The following is a 21,389-nucleotide window of genomic DNA, read 5'->3' on the forward strand; positions in this document are numbered from 1 at the left end:
TAATTGGCATCTTTGCTTTTGAAAAAAACTTGGAAATACTCAGATTAGTGTACATTTACTATACCTGTTATTAACTGGATCATTGTTTGGGATAAAGTCAGTATCAAAGAAATAGTATTCATTTTTTAAAACTTCATTAAATTTCTGCCTTGTTCGGGTCATTTAGCTTCTGAATATTTTCTCCTCCTTAATATTGCTACTAATACCTGGAAAATGTGATAACATTCTTTTTAGTTAAGAGAGCTATTGGATGCAAATAGTAATATGTATCTAAGAAGAACAAATTCAGGAGATTGGGTGGTGTAATGGAATATATGATTTAGAATCAAAACACCCAATTTTGATTTTCAATTCTGCCTCTTATTTTATTAACTTGAGACATAACACTTGCCTGAGTTCATCTTTAAAATAAGGTTGTTATTCCAACGTTACTGATTTCATTGACTTACTGTTATGGTGAGATAAGATTGTGGTAGAAGAGGGAGCGTATTTTCACCTTCTTATTGTCAAAGGCCATGCAGATATTTTACTAATAAATAACACAAGTACATTAGTATAAACTTAGTTTATAGGGCTTCATAGATACAATAAAAAGAAATGTCCACATTGAAGTGGTTCTTTGAATATTTGGCAGATAGCATGTAGTCCAGCTATTTTAAACTGGGTAATTGCCAAAGATAGTAAGTCGAAACGAAAATCATGTTTTAAACTTAATCTGTACTATGGTGAAATATATCTCCAGCATTTTCAGTTATTTATCTGTTACACTTAGCATGTAGTAGCTTCAGATTGGTTGTAGTTGGAAAACTAAACTGAAAAGGATTGGACAGTGAAACTACTAGCATTTTATTTATCATTTATTACTTTTTTCACTGTGAAGAAAAACTACTAGCATTTTAGTTGGATGTGTCTAGGGTAGTGGTCCTCAAACTTGACTTGTACATCAGAATCACTTGGAGAGCTTGGTAAACCACAGTTTGTGATTTAGTAAGTCTGGGATGGTGCTAATTGCATTCTAACAAGTTTCCAGATAATGCTGATACTCCTGGGTAGGTGTTTTAGGGACACCATATAATTTATATCTTCCAAGCTGATCCATACTTTATCAGAACAAGAGGAATAACTGAGCCTGCCCCTAGTAAACCAGGATAATATAAGGTCATCCTAATTTTACCTAATGGAAAAATCGTTTTACAAAGAGGATTATGTAATAGAATTGTCACCTGGTGGATGACTCATGTTACCCAAGTTGTATTTATTATGTTAAATTGCCAACAGATGATTCAGTCAGATTTCTCCCTTGATTCCTGTCCTTATAAATGTTAGTTAAAAGATAATAGAAGTATTCTAGATTCTTTAGCTAATTTATTTTGCCATGAATACTAGCAAAATTATTGTAGATGAGTTCTTTCATTAGATGTGTGGCTGGATTAGATACTAGAAAGTAATTTCCAAGTTTGTTTGTTTTTGTTAATCCTCACCCAAAGATATTTTTTTCCATTGATTTTTTTTTTTTTCCAGTGAGAGAGTGAAAGGAAGGGAGAGAGAAAAACATCTAAGTGAGAGAGCTACATCGATTGTTTGCCTCCTGCATGCACCTAGACCAGGCGAGGATTGAGCCTGCAACAGAGGTATATACCCTTGACCAGAATGGAACCCATGACCCTTCGGTCTGCGGGCAAACCTCTAACCACTTAGCAAAACCGACCAGGCCCCAAGTTTGTTTTTTATAAGCCCCAATGATAGATACATATTATGTTGCAACCCAATGTTCATATATGTTCTAAAACAAAAGTTTCCAAACAGTACTATCCTAATCTTGTATACTACTAGTATATACAGTCTAATATTTATTACCAGAGGCCTGGTGCACGAAATTCGTGCATGGGGGGGGGGGGAGTCCCCTCACCCCTCACCGTCTCCAATCCAGGACCCCTCGAGGGATGTCCGACAACATCTCGCAATCTGGGACCGCTGGCTCCTAACTGCTCACCTGTCTGCCTGCCTGATCGCCCCTAACTGCTCCCCTGCGCCCCTAACCACCTCTGCCTTGCTCCGCACCCGGGACCCAGGATTACCTCCTCCCGCCGGTTGTAGGCAACAAGGACCCACGTTTCCCTCCCTCTAGCCAGCCACAGGCACACAGGACCCGGACCAGCTTTGCCTGGGCTGCAGCCGCAGGCGCCCAGGACCACGGGGCGGTGGCTTGTCCTCTCCTGGGCCGCAGCCCCAGCCACTGGCGCCCAGGCCGCAGGCACAGGTGCAGCCATTGGCGCCTGGGACTGCGGGGCGGGCAGCTTGTCCCTCTCCCTGGCTGCAAGTGCAGACGCAGCCACTGGTGCCTGGGACCATGGGGCATGTGGCTTGGCCCTCTCCCGGGCTGCAGCCTGGCTGGTCCCCATTCCTCTCTCGCAAGCTCATTTGAGTCTGGCTGGTCCCCATTCCTCTCTCACAAGCTGATTTGTGCCTGGCTGGTCCCCATTCTTCTGTCCCCAGTGTTGAGTGTCTGAGCCATTACAACGTTACGGCATGAGGGCGTAATGACTATTTGCATATTAGCTCTTTATTATATAGGATATATAGGATTTTGTCCTAGTCATTTTTTAATGCTAGTTGTGACCTAACTGGTTATAGTCTACTGTTTAAAAATCACTGCACAGCCAGGCCGGTATGGTTTAGGTTGAGCGTCAACTCAGGAACAAAGAGGTCACTGGTTTGATTTCCAGTCAGGACACATGCCAGGTTTGTGGGCTCAATCCCCAGGGAGGGTCGTGTAGGAGACAGCTGATAGATCAGGGGTCCTCAAACTTTTTAAATGGGGCCAGTTCACTGTCCCTCAGACCGTTGGAGGGCCAGACTATAGTTTTAAAAAGAACTATGAACAAATTCCTATGCACACTGCACATAATCTTATTTTGAAGTAAAAAAACAAAACGGGAACAAATACAATATTTGTATTTGCATGTGGCCCGCGGGCCGTAGTTTGAGGACCCCTGTGATAGATGATGTTTCTTTCTCATCGAGGTTTCTATCTCACTATCCCTCTCCCTTCTCTCTTGAAAAATCATAAAAACATTTTTAAAATCACTGCGCAAAGGACTTCTGATTTCAACAAACTGTGACATTCTAAGATTCTGAAAGGTAGGTAGTTATACTTGGCTTTTCTCTACTCTGATTCTTCTCAAACATTCTAGCCATTCTCCACCATTACAATAAACTAATAGGAGAAGATCTCAGGAGTTGGGAAAGAAAGGAAAATGATGCTATTTTTACCACATTCTGCTACCTGTCTTGCTATTAGCTTTAATAGTCTGTCATTTATTCCCTATGAAAATTGGCATGTGCTCTATTTTATTTTCTAAATTTTAAAAATTTAAATTGCATCTAGCTTTGTATTTGTGAAAAAATTGCACTAAAAAAAGGCAAATGAGGTCTTTGCTAAGAAAATCTAAGCTCAGCTTATATTCAGAAACCTTCAACTTCACCAAAATAAATTTGACTTACCTTAATAAAGGATGTATTCATCATACTAGTTGTATCAGTCAGTGTCCAGCTAGGAGTTTGAACAGGGAAAGTCTAATGTAAAGAATCATTAACTATAATGTGGAATTAGAGTAATGGAAAATTGATTAAGAAGTAAAGAGAACACTAAAGAATACACCAACAGCAGATAGAGGGCATAGCTACTACCCGTAAGACTGAGGGAGAGCATGGAAGGAAGGAACAAATCTGGCATCCAGACCTCCTTGGAGGGGCATGGTTGAGGCCCACTGGATGGCAGCGAATTTCACTGAGAGGCCAAAAATACTACATGGAAAATTCTGGAGAGAATTCAGTAAACAATTCATAAATTTTAAATTGTATGCAGATCTGAGTAGTGTGATGATATCTCATGCTGTCCCACTGTATCCTGCCCAGATATGAATCATCCCTTTGTCCAGTGTCTCCACATTGTAGACGCTTGCCGCCAATTTGTCCCTCAGTAGCCATCTGGATTATCAGATCAGCTGTGGTGGTATTGCAGTGCTTGTGTTCAGGTCACCTTATTTTACTTACTAATGGCCCCAAAGCGCGAGTAGTGATGCTGACAATTCAGATATGCCACAAAGAAGCCATAAAGTGTTTTCTTTAAGTGAAATGTGAGCATTCTGGACTTAATACGGAAACAAAAGAAATCATATTCTGAGGTTGCTAAGATCTATGGTAAGAACAAATCTATCTGTGAAATTGTGAAATGTGAAAGTCATGCTAGTTTTGCTCTGCCTCAAACTGTGTTAAGTTATAGGTACAGTTCATAAGTGCTTAATTAATGTAGAAAAGGCATTAAGTTTGTGGACGGAAGATATGAACAGAAAATGCGTTCCTATTGACAGCAGTGTGTTGCACCAGAAAGCATTGTGCCTTTAGGAAGATTTCAGCAAGGGATCATCTGAAATGAGTGATCACGTTCAGATAACCTTTATTCCAGTATGTTGTTACAATGTTTCTATTTATTATTTATTGTTAATTTCTTACTGTGCCTAATTTATAAATTAAACTTTATCATAGGTATGTACATATAGGAAAAATCATAGTATAAATGGGGTTTAGTACTATTTGCAGTTTCAGGCATTCACTGAGGGTCTTAGTATACTCCCAGATAAGGGAGACTGCTGTGCAAAAAGGTGAATATTACTGCTTTTAAAGAAGGAAGATAGATGTATGAACTGACAAAGTATAATATGATACGTGCTTAATAAAGTATATATAGAATATTCTGGCCTTGGCATGGGATAAAGTGTTAGCCTGCCTTTAGGCATTGGGGAACAAAAGAGAAGCAGATATAGTATCTCTTTTATTCTCCACATGCTAGCTCTTATATTCCTTACAATACTGTTATGAATAAGGTAGGTGGTAGTATAATAACCATCCTATCTAATAAAAGAGAAACATGGTAATTAGCGTACGACTGCTACCCTTCCCATTGGCTAATCAGGGCGATATGCAAATTAACTGCCAGCCAAGATGTCTGCCAGCAGCCAGGCAGCTTGAAACTAACATGAGGCTTGCTTGCTTCAGTGACTGGAGGAAACCAACGTTCCCCGCCTGCCATGCCGGCCTCTGAGCCTGCAGTTTGAAACATTGTAATAAATATAGAAGCTAAACAAAACCCCAGAAACCTGCTTTCAGCGAGCCGGGATCTCAGAGCTGGAGTTATACATTGTTTCGGTTATAGAACCCAAACAAACCAGATACCTGCTTTCAGCAGCAGAGGTGGAGCCAGAGCTAAAGCTGGCCCAGAATAAAAAAAGAAAGAAAAAAAGGAGCATTTGGGAGCTTCAGTCACTCGTGAGCCTGAAAACAGCCCTCAACCCCTCACCCAGACTGGCCAGGCACCCCAGTGGGGACCCCCACCCTGAAGGGGGTGTGACCAGCTGCAAACAGCCATCATCCCCTCATCCAGGCTGGCCAGGCACCCCAGTGGGGACCCCCAACCTGAAGGGGGTGTGACCAGCTGCAAACAGCCATCATCCCCTCACCCAGGCTGGCCAGGCACCCCAGTGGGGACCCCCACCCTGGTCCAGGACACCCTTCAGGCTAAACCAGCCAGTCCCACCCATGCACCAGGCCTCTATCCTATATAGTAAAAGGGTAATATGCCTCCCAGCACCGGGATCAGCGGAGCCGAGAGGCCTCCCGGCACCGGGATCAGCGTGACAGGGGGCAGCGCCCAAACCCCCTGATCGCCCTGTGGCTCTGTGTGTGACAGGGGGCAGGGCCACAACCTCCCTATCCGCCCTGCTCTGTTCGTGACAGGGGAAGGCACCCCAACCTCCTGATCAGCCCTGCTCTGTGCCTGATACGGGGGAGCTCCCCAACCCCCTGATCGCCCTGCGGCTCTGTGTGTGACAGGGTGCGGCACTCCAACCCCCTGATCGGCCCTGCTCTGTGTGACAGGTGCGGCACCCCAAACCCCCCCCACCACCACCACGAGCCCTGCTCTGTGTGTGACAGGGTAGAGCCATAACCTCCCCATCGGCCCTGCCCTGAGTGTGACAGTGGCGGCGCCCCAACCCCCTGATCAGCCCTGCTCTGTGGGTGACAGGGGGCGGTGCCCCAACTTCCCTATCGGCCCTACTCTGTGAGTGACAGGGGGGAGCTCCTCAACCCCCTGATTGACCCTGCTCTGTGCGTGACGGGGGGAGCTCCCCAACCCCCTGATGGGCCCTGCTCTGTGCGTGACAGGGGGTGGCGCCGTAACCTCCCCATCGACCCTGCCTTGAGTGTGACAGAGGGCGGTGCCCCAACCCCCCAATTGGCCCTACCCTGTGCATGACTGAGGGTGGCATTGCAACCTCCCAATCCGCCCTGCTCTGTGAATGACAGGGGGCGGCGCCCCAACTCCCCAATCCGCCCTGCTCTGAGCCCGACCAGGGGCTGCACCTAGGGATTGGGCCTGCCCTCTGCCACCCGGAAGCAGTCCTAAGCCAGCAGGGCATTATCTCCCGAGGGGTCCCAGACTCCGAGAGGGCACAGGCCAGGCTGAGGGACCCCCCCCTTCCCCCCCGAGTGCACAAATTTTTGTGCACCGAGCCTCTAGTCTATATAATAAAAGCCTAAGCGACCATTAAGGCAGAATGACCGGTTGCTATGATGCGCACCGGAGCTGCCCCCTGGTGGTCAGTGCACGCCCACAGGGGGAGCCTGGTCAGCCAGAAGCCGGGCTCACAGCTGGTGAGCGCAGCGGGTGGTGGCGGGAGCCTCTCCCGCCACCGCGGCAGCGCTAAGGAGCAGCAAAAAGGCGGGCGATAAGGAGCAAGGGGTCCTGGATTGTGAGAGGGTGCGGGCCAGGCTGAGGGGACACCCCCACCCCCAGTGCATGAATTTTGTGCACTGGGCCTCTAGTTACATAAATAAACAGACAAGGCCTAGAGACCCGAAACAACTTTTCCTACCAGTATCATACATAGGATTCAAATTTAATCCAGTATATTTATTATCTCTTAAATTGGTGTTGTACTTGAAATGCAGAAAGCTACAATAGTAAAAGTTGACCAAATGTAAAGCACAGGACTAGGTATTACTATGAGGGATTTAAAAAGTGGCTCCAGCTGGTGTGGCTCAGTGGTTGAACATCTACCTATAAACCAGGAGGTCACAGTTAGATTCCCGGCCAGGGCACATGCCTGGGTTATGGGCTCAATCCCCAGTAGGTGGCATGCAGGAGGTAGCTGATGTTTCTCTTTCTCCCTCTCTTTTCCTCTCTCTAAAATCAATAAAAACATATTTTAAACAAAAATAAAACACTGGAAGGGCAGAAGATTGGGTGTTGTGGATGAGGCTGAAAGATGACATCACAAAAAGAAACAAACAGTTCAAGGGAAAAGGAGAGGTTAAAACTTAGGTAAGGTCCTCTACCCAAAGGATTGGGGTACACAGTGACTACCTTCAAAGAGTATATATGTTATATATAGAAAGGGAAGGAAAAAAAGTTATTTTGTGGTAGAGAAACTTGGCAAGCTACCTCAGCCAGGTGATCAAGGTTAACATCAGTAGTAATCAGTCAGTTGATAATATGTACCCTTATTTTGATGTGATAAAAATTGTATGCTGTGATCTTCCTCCCAAACACCCATAATTACAGTTTAATCATGGGAGAAAAAAATCAGACAAAACCCAATTAAGGGACATTCTACAATATACCTGACCAATACTCCTTAAAACTGTTAAGGTCATCAGAAACAAAGAAAGTGAGAAACTATCATAGCCAAGAGGAACCTAAGGACACATGACATTCAAATGTAATGTGGTATCCTGGTTGGGATCATGGCAGAAAAGGGGCATTAGGTAAAAACAAAGAAGTTTCCTAAAGAATGCAGGCTAAGTAATGAACTACTCAAGTTAAGGCTTCTCCACTCACTGCTGTGTCTATAGGTGCTCAGCAAATAGTAAAAAGAGAACTCATTAAAAATGTTAAAAACTCTAAGTGATAGAACCATCAGATCTAAATGGTAGAGTTAGAAAGGAATATCTATCATCATTTTCTGGCTCAATTCTCAGCACATTTAGTACAAATCAAATTGGTAATCTCTCTTAGGCAGCTATCTTCCTGAGGTAGTGGGAAAAATTCAGAATTAGCTACATGTGCAAATTTACTCTTTTTTAAAATTTTGTATAAGAGTTTATTTAGGCCAAACTGATGACAATGTCCAGGAAGCAAGATCTCAAATGTTTTTCTCTCCTTTTTTAATAGACAGCTAAGACAATTTTTGTAGTAAGATAGGAAGGAAAGAAAGAGACTTTATAACACTTGCTTTGTATCCATATGTGCTGGAGATACATTCTTGAATGTGGCCTCTATCTTAATGGAGCTTGTGTTCTGTTGGTGGTCACATTCTGTTGTGGGAGAGCCAATCATTCAGCATAACTAAGTGCCTTATCTCTCATAAGACAGCAAGTGACAAGATGTTCATTGTCCTTCTCTCATGAGTTTATAATCTAGAAGACATTGAACAACTTAGTTTAAGTGTCACTTCCTCAGAAAGACCTCTATCCCTTCAGTCTAAATTAAGTCTCTTCTGTTACTCGCCCTAATAACACTTTATTCTCTTCTTTCAAATGGTGATTATTATTATTATTTCAAATTACAATTCATACAAATTATTTGGGCATTCATCCTGTTTAATTTCTCTACCTGTATTAGACTATAAGGATGGAAGCATAACAGTTTTCCACACAATTATATTTTCAAGTCCCTGGTGCAGTGCATAGTTAGCATTCAACAAAGACTTTTTGAGTAAATGAATGAATGGAAATGAATGGATGATGACTGCCTTTAGTGTTTTGTAGAAGTGCAGGATGCTATCAAGTAAGCAGACTTGGTCTAGTGTGAGGATAAGTGCCTGGAAATGAATAGGAAGATGGTGGTATTGATGTTCAATATATAATTCTGATTAGAAAGCAAGCAGGATGAATATAGAAAATAGGCCTTCAATTTAGGAATGTAGGAGTTATTTATAACCTTAATGCAGTGAAATTTGGAGGTAGAGTGAAGGAATGCAATTCAGATTAGAGTTCATCCTGAAATGAATTAGAAGATACAAGAGCTTTTTCCAGAAAAGTTGATCCAAACACTGCTAGCTTATTTATTTACTAGAGGCCCGGTGCACGAATTTGTGCATGGGTGGGGTCCCTTGGGGTGGCCTGTGGGGATTGGGCCCTAGCTTGTGCCCCCAGCCTCGCCGCCCCCTAACCCCACCTGGCACCCCACTGTGGCCTGGCGCCACCCGCTCACCTGCTCCACCATCCTGCCGCGATCCTGCTCTCTCAGCTGCCTCCACCTGCTGCCTGCACCATGTCGCTGATGCCCACCATGTTCTATGCTTCCCCCTGGTGGTCAGTGCACATCATAGCAAGCAGTCAAACTCACGGTTGAACAATTTGCATATTTAGGATAGAAAAGAAGATAAACTACAAAAAGAGGAAATTGTTTTTAGATATTTTTACTATTACGCAAAAAAGGAAACATGAACACTTAATAGCATGAGTACTGTGGTAGAGGCTACTGGGAGGACCTCAGTTATCTTCTGGGAGTTATTCCCACTTTCATCTTTCATATTGAAATGTTGAATGAATAAGAAAGTATAAAAGGATGTTTTGGATTGGTTAACATCTTCCATCTAAATTCTCAGTCCTCTAATTTCTTTCTTTCTTTCTTTTCTTTCTTTTCTTTCTTTTCTTTCTTTCTTTTCTTTCTCCTTACCTGAGGATATTTTTCTGTTGCTTTTTAGAGAGAGTGGGAAGAGAGAGGGAAAGACAAGAGAAATATCGATGTGAGAGAAACAAATCGATTGGCTGCCTCCTGCACAAGGCCCGACCAGGGTCCAGGCCAGGGAAGAACCTGCAACTGAGGTACTTGCCCTTTATTGAAATCAAACCCGGGACCCATTGGTCTGCAGGCCAACGCTCTATAGCCCTCTACTCTCTTAGGAAATGAGAGCACTGAGAAATCATGGTAGATTGTTCACAGAGCACCAGAAACCCTGCCTGCCTGTTTTCCATGTGCTTTTGTAAAATTTCTTAATTTCTGTGAGTTTGGTGTCTTAATGTTGTTGTTTTTTTAACTTTCAGGTGTTGGTAAATCATGTTTATTGCTGCAGTTTACAGACAAGAGGTTTCAACCAGTGCATGACCTTACTATTGGTAAGTTTTATAAAAAAGATGAGAAGCATTCGAAAGTTTTGGGTAGTGGAAATGGAAGATGCTTTCAATTGGGAACAACTAGGGTCTAATTAAATAGTTATGAGTCAAAAAAAATCAGTGAAACTCGGTTTGTTGCTGTGCAGAGTTCAATCTCCATCACTTTTAAAAAATATAATAAATAATAATGCTAATTTTTTAAAAGTGATTGAAATGCAGCAGGACATTAATACTTGTTTTTTAACCTTGATTGTTGAAAGTATTACATATATCCCTCTTTTTCCCCCATTGACCCCTTCTGGCCTTCTCCTGCCCCCCACCCCAGGCCTTCCCCACACTATTCTCTGTGTACATGGGTTATGCATATATGTATACAAGTTTTTTGGTTAGTCTCTTCCCACCCACCCAAGACATTAATAATATTTTTTATTGTATTTAATGATTAAACAAATGAGAAACAATATAGCATAGGGGTCAGAAGCACCTTAGAGCCCTGGAAACAGCAACTGTACAGTGGTCCTGCAGCAGAGGTGGTCTTAGCCGGTCAGTTTCAGTATCTTCATCCCTCTACCCCAGATGTCAGTCCCAGAGAAGCAGCATCTGCCTGCCTTGCCTGGCCACCCTTGATAACAGTAAAGGGCCTGTTTCTAGTTTGCAGTTGTTTTTTGTCAAATTTAACATGGTGCATTGGATTAAAGAAATCTTTTTTTTTTAATATATTTTTATTGATTTCAGAGAGAAAGGGAGAGGGAGAGAGAGAGAGAGAAACATCAATGATGAGAGAGAATCATTGATTGGCTGCCTCCTGCACCCCCCTACTGGGGATTGAGTCTGCAACCCAGGCATGTGCTCTTGACTGGAATCGAACCCGGAACTCTTCAGTCCATGGGCCGATGCTCTGTGCACTGAGCCAGGCTGGCTAGAGTGGATTAAAGAAATCATGAATTCCAAGGAGCAATGCACTTTTCTTTTTTTATTGTGGTTAAAAGCCCATTTATGACAATAGATTCATGAAAAGGCTTCAATTTTGTCAAATATCTTAGTGATATATAGTATTTTGTACTTTTGTACATTCCTTTTAAATATATTTCCTAGAACATTTGTACCACTTTTTTCCCTCAACTCCTCTCATTTTTATGTCATTAATGGTAAGCTGATGATGGTTGTGTTGTGTGTCCTCTCACCTCGTAACATAGGATATATATGACTATATATATATATATATATATATACACAAATATACAGTGTGTCCCCAAAATATGTATACACACTTTAACATCTGATAACTCAAATTTAAAAATGAAATGTATTTTAATAAACACTACTCTTCTGAAATCATCTCCTTTTTTTCTCCTTACTTTTTGATAATTAAATGAGTACTTTCAAACGTGATGATAAATGCAAGGAGAAAGGCCAAGTAGTAAACTTGTAAGTGTAAAGTTGGTATTCCCTTTCACTTGCAATTTGCCTAAAACCATAATCATAAATTGAAAATGTACACAGAAAAGTTTCATATTTATTACTGGCAAAGATATTTGCCATGGAATAAAGCTTATGACATATTGACTGAAAAGCAAATGCAGAACAGCATTTATATGTTCCCATTTACATAAAACTATGTACTTATTCTGTGCATATATATATATATATTCATGGAACAGTGTCTGGAAATATGTTTTAACAGTGGTTATCTCTAGTTGATAGCAATTACTGGGAACCAAGTCTATGATGTTGAAATTCTTCTATCCCTTTCAGTGATTTTTACATGACATTAGTCATTTTTAAGAAATGTTAATATTCGTTACTAATAATTGTGGTGTTTTTTAAAATATATTTTTATTGATTTCAGAGAGGAAGAGAGAGAGAGATAGAAACATCAATGATGAGAAAGAATCATTGATTGGCTGCCTCCTGCATGCCCCCTACTGGGGATCGAGCCTGCAACCCCGGCATATGCCCTTGATAGGGATCGAACCCAGGACCCTTCAGTCCACAGGCCAACACTCTATTCACTGAGCCAAACCGGCCAGGGCAGCTTAAGTCTTATTAGCACCTCTACCTTACTAAGGATAGGAGCTGTATTTGTAAAAATTCTTCTGTATATCACCTGGCATAGCATGTCCTCCAACTAAATGTCTTTTTTTTTTTAATCCTTAAATGTGAAATAGATTCCCACTACATTATGTAACAAATCGTTTTTACTCTATTCAGGTGTAGAGTTCGGTGCTCGAATGATAACTATTGATGGGAAACAAATAAAACTTCAGATATGGGATACGGTAAGTATAGCAAAAATACATTGTATGACTTCAGGAAAGTTGTTCTATAAAAGTACACTGTGTGTTTATTTTGTTTTCATGTTATTTTATGCCTGTTATGATTTGTTAAACACACACACCCCTACAGCCATGAGATGAAATGTGGTACCAGGAAAGATTAGTTTTTCTTCTTCTTTTTTTTAATCCTCACCTGAGAATATGTTTGTTTATTTTAGAGAGAGGGGAAGATGGGGGGAGGGAGAGGAGAGAGAGAGAGAGCGAGAGAAACATCCACGTTAGAGAGAAACATTGATCGGTTGCCTCCCATACATGCCCTGACTAGGAATCAAACCCTCAACCTTTCAACCCACTAAGCCACACTGGCCAGGGCAAGATTAGTTATGCATTATTTTCAACAGGTGTACCCCAGCTATTAGATGTTGGTGAACATGAATGCTCAGGCTGTGGTCTAAACATAAATACTACAGAAACTATGTTTTTAAGAAAAACAAGCAGCATGTCTGAAATACACATGTAAGGTAAAATATGAATGCCAACACTGTAGAGTCTTGATCTGACAGTGTATTAATTTTACAAGTTTGATTTAGTCCCAACCACTTGAAGCCACCTTGCTTTCAATCCTAATTCTATCATTTACATTTACTGACTGCCTATTACTTCCTATATAATTTTTAAAAACCTTTTTATTGAATTTATTGGAGTGACATTGGTTAATAAAATTATATAGGTTTCATGCCGGGCCAGCGTGGCTCAATGGTTGAGCATTGACCTATGAACCAGGAGGTCACAGTTCGATTCCAGGTCAGGGCATATGCCCAGGTTGAGGGCTCGATTCCCAGTAGTGGGTGTGCAGGAGGCAGCTGATTAATGATTGTCTCTCATTATTGGTGTTTCTATCTATCCTTCTCCCTTCCTCTCTGAAATTAATAAAAATATATTTTTAAAAATTACATATTTTCAGGTGTGCAATTTTATAATACACCATCTGTATATTGTATTGTTTTTACCACCACGAGTCACATCTCCTTTCATCACCATTTATCTTTCTCTTTAACCCTCTTCTTACCTTCCCAAGCCCCCTTTTCCCTCTGATAATCACCATACTGTTGTCTGTGTCTATGAGTTCTTTTCCCTTTGCTTAATCTCCTTGACCTTTTTCATCTAGCCCTTCTCCTCTGATAGCTGTTAGTCTGGTGTTCTTTGTATCTATGAGTCTGTTTTCTATTTTGCTTGTTAGTTTATTTTGTTCATTAGGTTCCACATGTAAGTGAAATCTTAAGGTATTTGTCTTTCTCTGATTGGCTTATTTCACTTAGCATAATACTCTCCAGGTCTATTCATGCTGTCACAAAAGGGAAAGATGTCCTTTTTTTTTTGGTCTGATTTCATTGTGTAAGTGTACCACAGCTTTTTTATCCACTCATTTACTGATGGACACTTGGACTTTTCCAAATCTTGGCTATTGTAAATAACGCTGCAATGAACATAAGGGTGCATATATTCTTTCGAATTAATATATTGGGTTTCTTCCGGTATATTCACAGAAGTGGAATCGCTGGGTCATAAGGCAGTTCCATTTTTAATTTTTTGAGGTAACTCCATACTGCTTTCCATAATGTCTGCACCAATCTGCATTCCCACCAACAGTGCACAAAGGTTTCTTTTTCTCCACATCCTCGCCAACAGTTTGTTGATTTTTTGATGATAGTCATTCTGTGATGTGATATCTCATTGTGGTTTTAATTTGCAACTCTGATGATTAGTGACATTGAGCATCTTTTCATATGTCCATTGGCCATCTATTAGTCCTCTTTGAAGAAGTGTCTATTAAGGTCCTTTGCCCATTTTTTAATTGGATTGTTTACCTTCCTGGTGTTGAGTTTTATAAGTTCTTTATACATTTTGGATATTGGTTGGCAAATATATTCTCCCATTCAGTGGGTTTTCATTTGTTGATGGTTTCCTTTGCTGTGCAAAAACTTTTTAGATAGATGTAGTTCTATTTGTTTATTTTTTCTTTTGTTTCCCTTGCCTAAGGCTAAGTATCAGAAAAATTAAGTGGTAGTTTTCTTTCCTGTGTTTAAAAGGGTGGTGCCTTTGAAGACATCATGACCCCGCTCCCCCAAAGAATTCCAGGGCTTTCACATGGAGGGTGCTAGGACCCAGTGGCTTGTTCCAGAACTTAAGGAATGTTTAAAAAAACTACTTTTAAAAGTTGTTTTCTTAATGTCTGCCTTATAGATTTTTCTCTTATTGTCATTGGTTTTCTTCCTTTCATACCTGATTTCCAAAACTCTTTACTGTACGTTATCTGACAAATATTAAGGTTGGTTCCACACTTAGTTTATATCTGAGTGAAACAATTTCCCATATTGTTGTTTTGTAGTTTCTTTATACCCTGGATAGGAAGCTACACTTTAAGTAAGAATCATGTCTATTCCTGGCCCAAGACATTTACAAAATTATTCTAGAATCCTTCAGGGAAAATTTTGCTAAATCTTATGGTTAATTGTGCCAGCTTTAAAGAAATGATCTCCCCCCCCCCCCAATGACTAAGTTTCAATATCTTAATATATTTGTCATCCATTGTGTATTCATTTCCAGTTTCAAAAGTAAAAGTAAGGCGTTTTCCTTGAAAATATCCACATCTGCCATCTATGCTTTCTTTTGAAAATAGTAAGTCCAGCTACCAGCAGATACCTCTGGAGGCCTTGCTGGCAGCAGATCGCTGCCTCCCTTAAAGCACTCTTCCTTGGCCCTGTGTCACTTTTTATCTTTTATCAGAAGTCAGATGTGTGATATTCGTTGTCTCTGTTACAGTAAGTCAGTGACGGAACATAAGTTGCACCCAGTTCCTGTTTATTGACCCGTGGCAGAGGGGCTTAAGTCTTAGTCTCACTAGTAGACCCTCATCTAGCCTTTATCCACTCATTTTTCTATTCTTACTCATCATTTGCTTTTTGTCAGTTTTTCATTCACCTTCCAAATAAATTTTATTCTCACCCAAAATTTGTAATATGGATGTTTTAAGTCTGTATATCTACTCAATTTCCCTAGAAATATTTTTATTTTATATTTACAAATATGTTTACATCATGTAAAAGTTAGTGAAACTATGTAAAAAAGTCATGTGAAATGTACATGCTAAAAATACCTTTTCAGAAAATCACAGACATTTTTTTCAGTCCTTTATAAAATATGTCAGTTTATACCCAGCTCCTCACCCCGAAAAATGAGTATTTTTGTGTATCAATGAAGCAGTAAGAATGGATGACCAGAATTCGGTGGAGCTAGGCGAAGGGCCTGGAACCAAGCACTGGGAACAATCCTGCCTCTGTCACTCCTTTCTGCTCCCATCCCCCCATCTCCCAGAATTGAGAGGCTTTGGGAGGCCCAACTATTTTGCCTCCTTCTGCAGCTGTTCACCAACTTTTTGTTGATGTTTCTATCTCTCTCTGAAATCAATAAAAATATTTTAAAAAATAACATCTCGGCCTCTCCCTCCAGGGAGCATGCTTTTTTTCTTCCCCTCCTTTCCTTTTCCCTTCCCCCTTCCTCTCCCCGGGGCGGGGGGGGAGGGGGGGGATAATATCTCTAGTGGGCTTCAGTGTCAATATGACCAAGTCCAAGAACCACACCAAAAGAAAATGGCACAGAAATGGTATCAAGAAACCCTGACCACAAAGATAATCTCTTACGAGTGTAGACCCCAAGTTCCTAAGGAACAAGTACAATAAGAAGGGCCTGAAGAAGATGCAGGCCAACAACACCAAGGCCATGAGTGCACCTGCCAAGGTTATCAAGGCCCTCATAAAGCCCAAAGAGGTCAAGCCCAAGATCCCAGCAGCTGCAAAGTCAGCCAGCTTACCTGCATTGCTCACCCTAAGCTTGAAAAATGTGGTTATGCCCGCGTTGCCAAGGGTCTCAGGTTCTGCCAGCCAGAGTCCAAGGACAAGGCTCAAACCAAGCGCCAGGCTGCTGCTGCAGCATAGGCTCCAGCTCAGACTCCCAAAGGTACCCAGGCCCCCAGGAAGGCTCCACAGTAGAGGCCTTTGTCTGTCAATGTGAGGTCAGAAGGACTGTTGTGACTCCTGGGCTGCTGTCTGCATGGAGTTGGTTTCCCCCTGTGTACATTTATTGTGCAAATAAATCTAAGGCAGAGGGGAAAAAAATCTCTATTTCCTAAGTTGGTATTCTTTTTCATTTAAAACACTATAGGTCAATCACAGTTTGGACAAGTTTATATAAGTGTTTTTTTTAAACTATATTACTTATCCATTGGGCTAGCTTTATGCAGTTAGCTGTTGCTTGTTTATAGTTGGACTAGAGGCCTGGTGCACAAAATTTGTACACTTGGTGGGGGAGGGGGGGCTCAGCCTGGCCTGCGCCCTCTCGCACTCCGGGACCCCTCACTTCTTACCACCTGGCTTCAGTGGAGGCAGGAGAGGCTCCCACCACCACCACTGCGCTCACCAGCCATGAGCCCGGCCTCTGGCTGAGCAGTGCTCCCCCTGTGGGAGTGCACTAACCACCAGGGGGCAGCTCCTGCATTGAGCATCTGCACCCTGGTGGTTAGTGCGCGTAATAGTGACCGGTCGTTCCGCTATTTGGTCGACTTGCATATTAGGGTTTTATTATATAGGATAAGCCATAGTAAAACACTTACTTGAGCAAAATCTTTTTTGGCTACTAGTGCCATTAACTAGGCCAGAGTGTAGGGTATTTTCCTACAAATCAGCTCTCAAGAATTTGGAAACTGTCCTGAATACTGGTCTTTGCTTATTATGTAATCAGAGATTTTTAAGATACATTTGACATTCATAGTCCTCACTTGGAATGTGTGTGGGGTTTTAATTGCATTTTGCTTGATTGCATTTTGTTTGATTTTTATAATGGTAGGCAAAGTCCTGATTCAGTGGATTCAGTATAAGGTGTGTATATGTTATTTCCATATTGCAACATGTTTGTTTTTGGTAAAATAATTAGGGAGGAATGGGAATAGTATATGGATGTGTGCTTTTCTCCTTTTCCTGAACTATTTTCCCTTTTATTATTTCTTATCTGGGCTGTAAACACGGAAGTTTTAGATCTGTAGTGGTGTTCCTCTAGTAGTATATTTATTTTAACTCGTCCCACTGAATGTTCCAGCAAGATTGTTTTAAAGGACTTTCACCTTACTCAGTGTTTAGGTGTGGCAGATACTAGAACTCTAAAACTGATTTTTATTTTAAACTAATAAAACGTTTATCTTTTTTTGTGTTATTTACCACAGACTTGGTACATATAATTCACGGTGAAATGAATCTCTTAAAAATCTAGTCCTCAGTTTTTCCATACTAAACAATTAAAGGAGAAATTCCCATAATGCTTGCAATTTTGAACTTGAATTTGAAAGGTCTTTTTTGAAAGATACATTCCAATAAATTATATTAACATAATTGTAATTAATTTCATGCTTCCATCTAGTAACAGCTAGTGTTTTTACCTCAATCTATGTGAAATGAGTTGGCTATTTTTACAGCCCTTTTATATGTGTCTTTCTCAGTATCTAATTTAGCATGACATTATTCTAAGTGCCAGAATTGCACATGAGGGTCTAATCTTTAGTTTACACATAGAAGTTATTTTACTGAATTTTAGCATGCTATGATTTCCTGGCATGTATATTTATTTAGGTGGGATGCACTATGACACCAGGATTCATTCTTTCACGCAACAGGCTTTGTCTAAATGTTGTTGTGTGCCAGATCCGGGCTGGGCACTGGGTGTGGGGGCATGGGAAGGAGGGAGTGTGGTGGGAGGACCAAAAAGAACAGGAATTATAAAGTATTGAGTGTTAGAACAGGGCAGAACTTGAGCTATCTGTATGCTTACTGAGAGTAAGAAGGGCTTAATATTCGCCTTAGAACATCAGAATTCAGAACATGCAAACAAATATGTTTCAAGAAGTTAGTAGGTTTTGAATACAAAAATTCTGAAAACTGGCTTTATGTTTACTTAATTTACATATTTTTTCTCAAAGGTAGAAAAAGTATTTTTGATAAGAACTGTCTCAATTTTAATCTTAAAGGAAATAGGCATATCCCTTACCAACCTTTCTTGAAAAACAGAATATTAGTGCCAACAGTAAAAGAGAAATTAACTAATTTTGCATAATCTCTGAAGTCTGTTTTCACAAGTGGATATAAAGATGACTTTTACATCCTGTTGCCTTTTGACAGCATTATATATCAAATACAGAGAAAATTGATTAAGTGTGGAGAAAAATTATATAAATTAAATTCAGAACCATTTTCTGTTTTTCATAATAAAATGATTGCTCAAAGAATTCCATCTGATGACTGTTGAAAGCTCACTGCAGTTTGTGATATAACTGATAAAATCTGCATCCTTGGCCTTCCAACAACCTTTATACCAGCAGATGGTGGGCGTAAAGATGTCATTCATCATTTATTTACAATGGACTTTATTTATTCTAGTGTCAACAGCTGCCCCAGGGAGTGGGTTACTGAATTCAAATGTGGGGCTCTGGGTTATTTGCTTCCTTTCAAATTTGTCTTCAGAGCTTAGTTGCTAGGAGTCCATTCTGTGCTCTAATAATGATTCATGTATTGTGAAGCCATTCAGTAAATTGGGTTGTCAGGGATTGCCAAAGAGGTCTTGGGGGTAGGGAGGTTGCATGTGCATCTGGTTGTCTGGTTGACTTGAGCAATAGTAGTAGTATGTGACTTTTTCCTAAGATTGGTGAAGTTAGGTCCCTTCTTTCCTTTATGCGCTCATTCCCTACCTGCCCATATTCTACATATAAATAATAAGGAAATGAAGAGGACAATTTATTAAAGGAAACTCTCAACCTTTTCTTTCCTCACAGGCAGGGCAAGAGTCCTTTCGTTCCATCACAAGGTCATATTACAGAGGTGCAGCGGGGGCTTTACTAGTATATGACATTACAAGGTGAGAACTTAGAAATTTTTCAGTTCAGTGGTCAATGCAAAGAATTTTTCTAAATAAATGTCGTTACAGTAATAAAAGTATAGCATTGCCTTTATGCCCTGGCTATTTGCCTTTAAACTTGTATGTCTTAATTGAAATATAAATTTACTACAGAAATTTGTAACTAAATTATTTTCTTATATAAAAAAGTACCCCCAGATTGATCAATTTGGTAATATTATTTATATATTGAAATTTAATAAAGTGCTACTATACTTAATTTCTAAACGGAACTGTAATCACTGGATTTTAAATCTAAATATGTATTTGAAATCTGTTGTCATTACATAAGTGGATGTGGCTAAAAATAATTATCTTTAATAAGTGTTCATTGTACACTGCGAGGGGAAATCCTTTGACAATAGTAATAAAATTATCATTTATATTTAGGAGAGATACATTCAACCACTTGACAACCTGGTTAGAAGATGCCCGCCAGCATTCCAATTCCAACATGGTCATTATGCTTATTGGAAATAAAAGGTAAAGGGAATAGTTTAAAGCTCTTTTGTATTAACTATGAAGACTGTGGATAGTTGTTTATGTGATCACTGTTAAAGTGCTTATCTTGTACATTTGTCCAAATATAAGTCAGTGGTTTCTTAAATTATAAAATTTTGAAAATCCTAAGATGTTTTCTTTTAATTAAAATGAGGTGACATTGTTTAATAGGATCATATAAGTTTCAAGTGTATGTTTTTATGATACATGATCTGTATATTGCATTGTGTGCCCACCACCCAGCGTCAAATCATCTTTCGTCACCATATATTTGACCCCCTTTACTACCCTTATCCCCATTCCCTTCCCTCTGGTAACCACCATGCTGTTGTCTGTGTGTATGAATTTCAGTTTTATATTCCACATATAAGTGAAAAAATTTGGTTTTTAAAATACAGAAAATAAACTTGCTTGGAAATTATTATTTCAAGTAGTTTTTTGTTCTTAAAATCCTGAAACACTTTTAAAATTGTTTAGTAGATATTACATTAGTACTTTTAAACTTACCTGTAAGGCTTTATATTGGTGTCATATTAATGTTTTTTTCTTCCAAACTTTATATTTCTAGGGAGCATTATCTGCAACAAATGTCCTCGTGCTTTACATTTAAAAAGGTAGTACATGGGAAAACGTTCTTTCCCGTAGTTTCTGTAAACTTGCAAGAGTGTGGGAAAGTTACCACTAATTTTAGTAGAAAATGAAATTAGTATTTCTAAAATGCTAGACACAGTTCATTCGTTCTTTAGGTTTATAAAGTAGTGTTAAAAGTTAATGTTTTTAGAAAGGTAAAATCATGATTCTCAAATGATAATGAACACAGCAAAGCTTTTATTTATCTCATTGATTAATAAGGGAACCAGTAAGATATTAAAGTTTATTTAAAAGAGAACACGGAGTACCATATTTATAATCAAATAAGGAATGCCTACATGAATTTACAGATGGATACAAAACTGAACAATATCCATAGGATGATACTATCCATAGGATGATATTTCATAGAGGCATAGTCTGAATTGCTGTGAACCACATTATTTGCAATATTATCTGCTTTACAGAAGTTATTTTCTATCTTTTGCAATCTTTGAAAATTTGTGGGATGCAGTAAAAGCAGTGCTTAAAGGGAGATTATAACTAATACTTACATTAGGAAAATGTTTCAAATCAATAACCTAAATTTTCACTTTAAGACTAAAAACTAAAACAGTAAGAGCAGATTAAACCAGGTAAGAAAAAAAGGAAGTAATAAAAAAAACCAATGAAATCAAAGGTAGTTCTTGAGAAGATAAATAAAATAATATTGATTATGAAAAAGACACATTACCAATATCAGGAAGTGCTTATCTTCTACAGATACCACTACAGATACTTTAGATATTATAGGGATAATAAGAGAATATTGTAAACAAAATCACCAGATTGGGGAGACGGTCAAAG

The 21,389-nt window shown here is 39.9% G+C and overlaps 1 protein-coding gene across 1 annotated transcript in view; it reads left to right on the forward strand.

The window, feature by feature from the left end:
- The window catches only part of RAB2A (RAB2A, member RAS oncogene family), a 72,774-nt gene that overhangs the window by 19,080 nt on the left and 32,305 nt on the right, over positions 1 to 21,389 (forward strand). Inside the window, exons 2-5 of the mRNA XM_036338321.1 lie at positions 10,111 to 10,182; positions 12,391 to 12,458; positions 19,330 to 19,412; positions 19,842 to 19,934. Coding sequence (XP_036194214.1) covers positions 10,111 to 10,182; positions 12,391 to 12,458; positions 19,330 to 19,412; positions 19,842 to 19,934 — 316 coding nt within the window. The remainder of the gene's footprint in view (positions 1 to 10,110; positions 10,183 to 12,390; positions 12,459 to 19,329; positions 19,413 to 19,841; positions 19,935 to 21,389) is intronic.

Source organism: Myotis myotis, unplaced genomic scaffold, assembly GCF_014108235.1.
Source record: "Myotis myotis isolate mMyoMyo1 unplaced genomic scaffold, mMyoMyo1.p scaffold_m19_p_16, whole genome shotgun sequence".
Lineage (NCBI taxonomy): Eukaryota > Metazoa > Chordata > Mammalia > Chiroptera > Vespertilionidae > Myotis > Myotis myotis.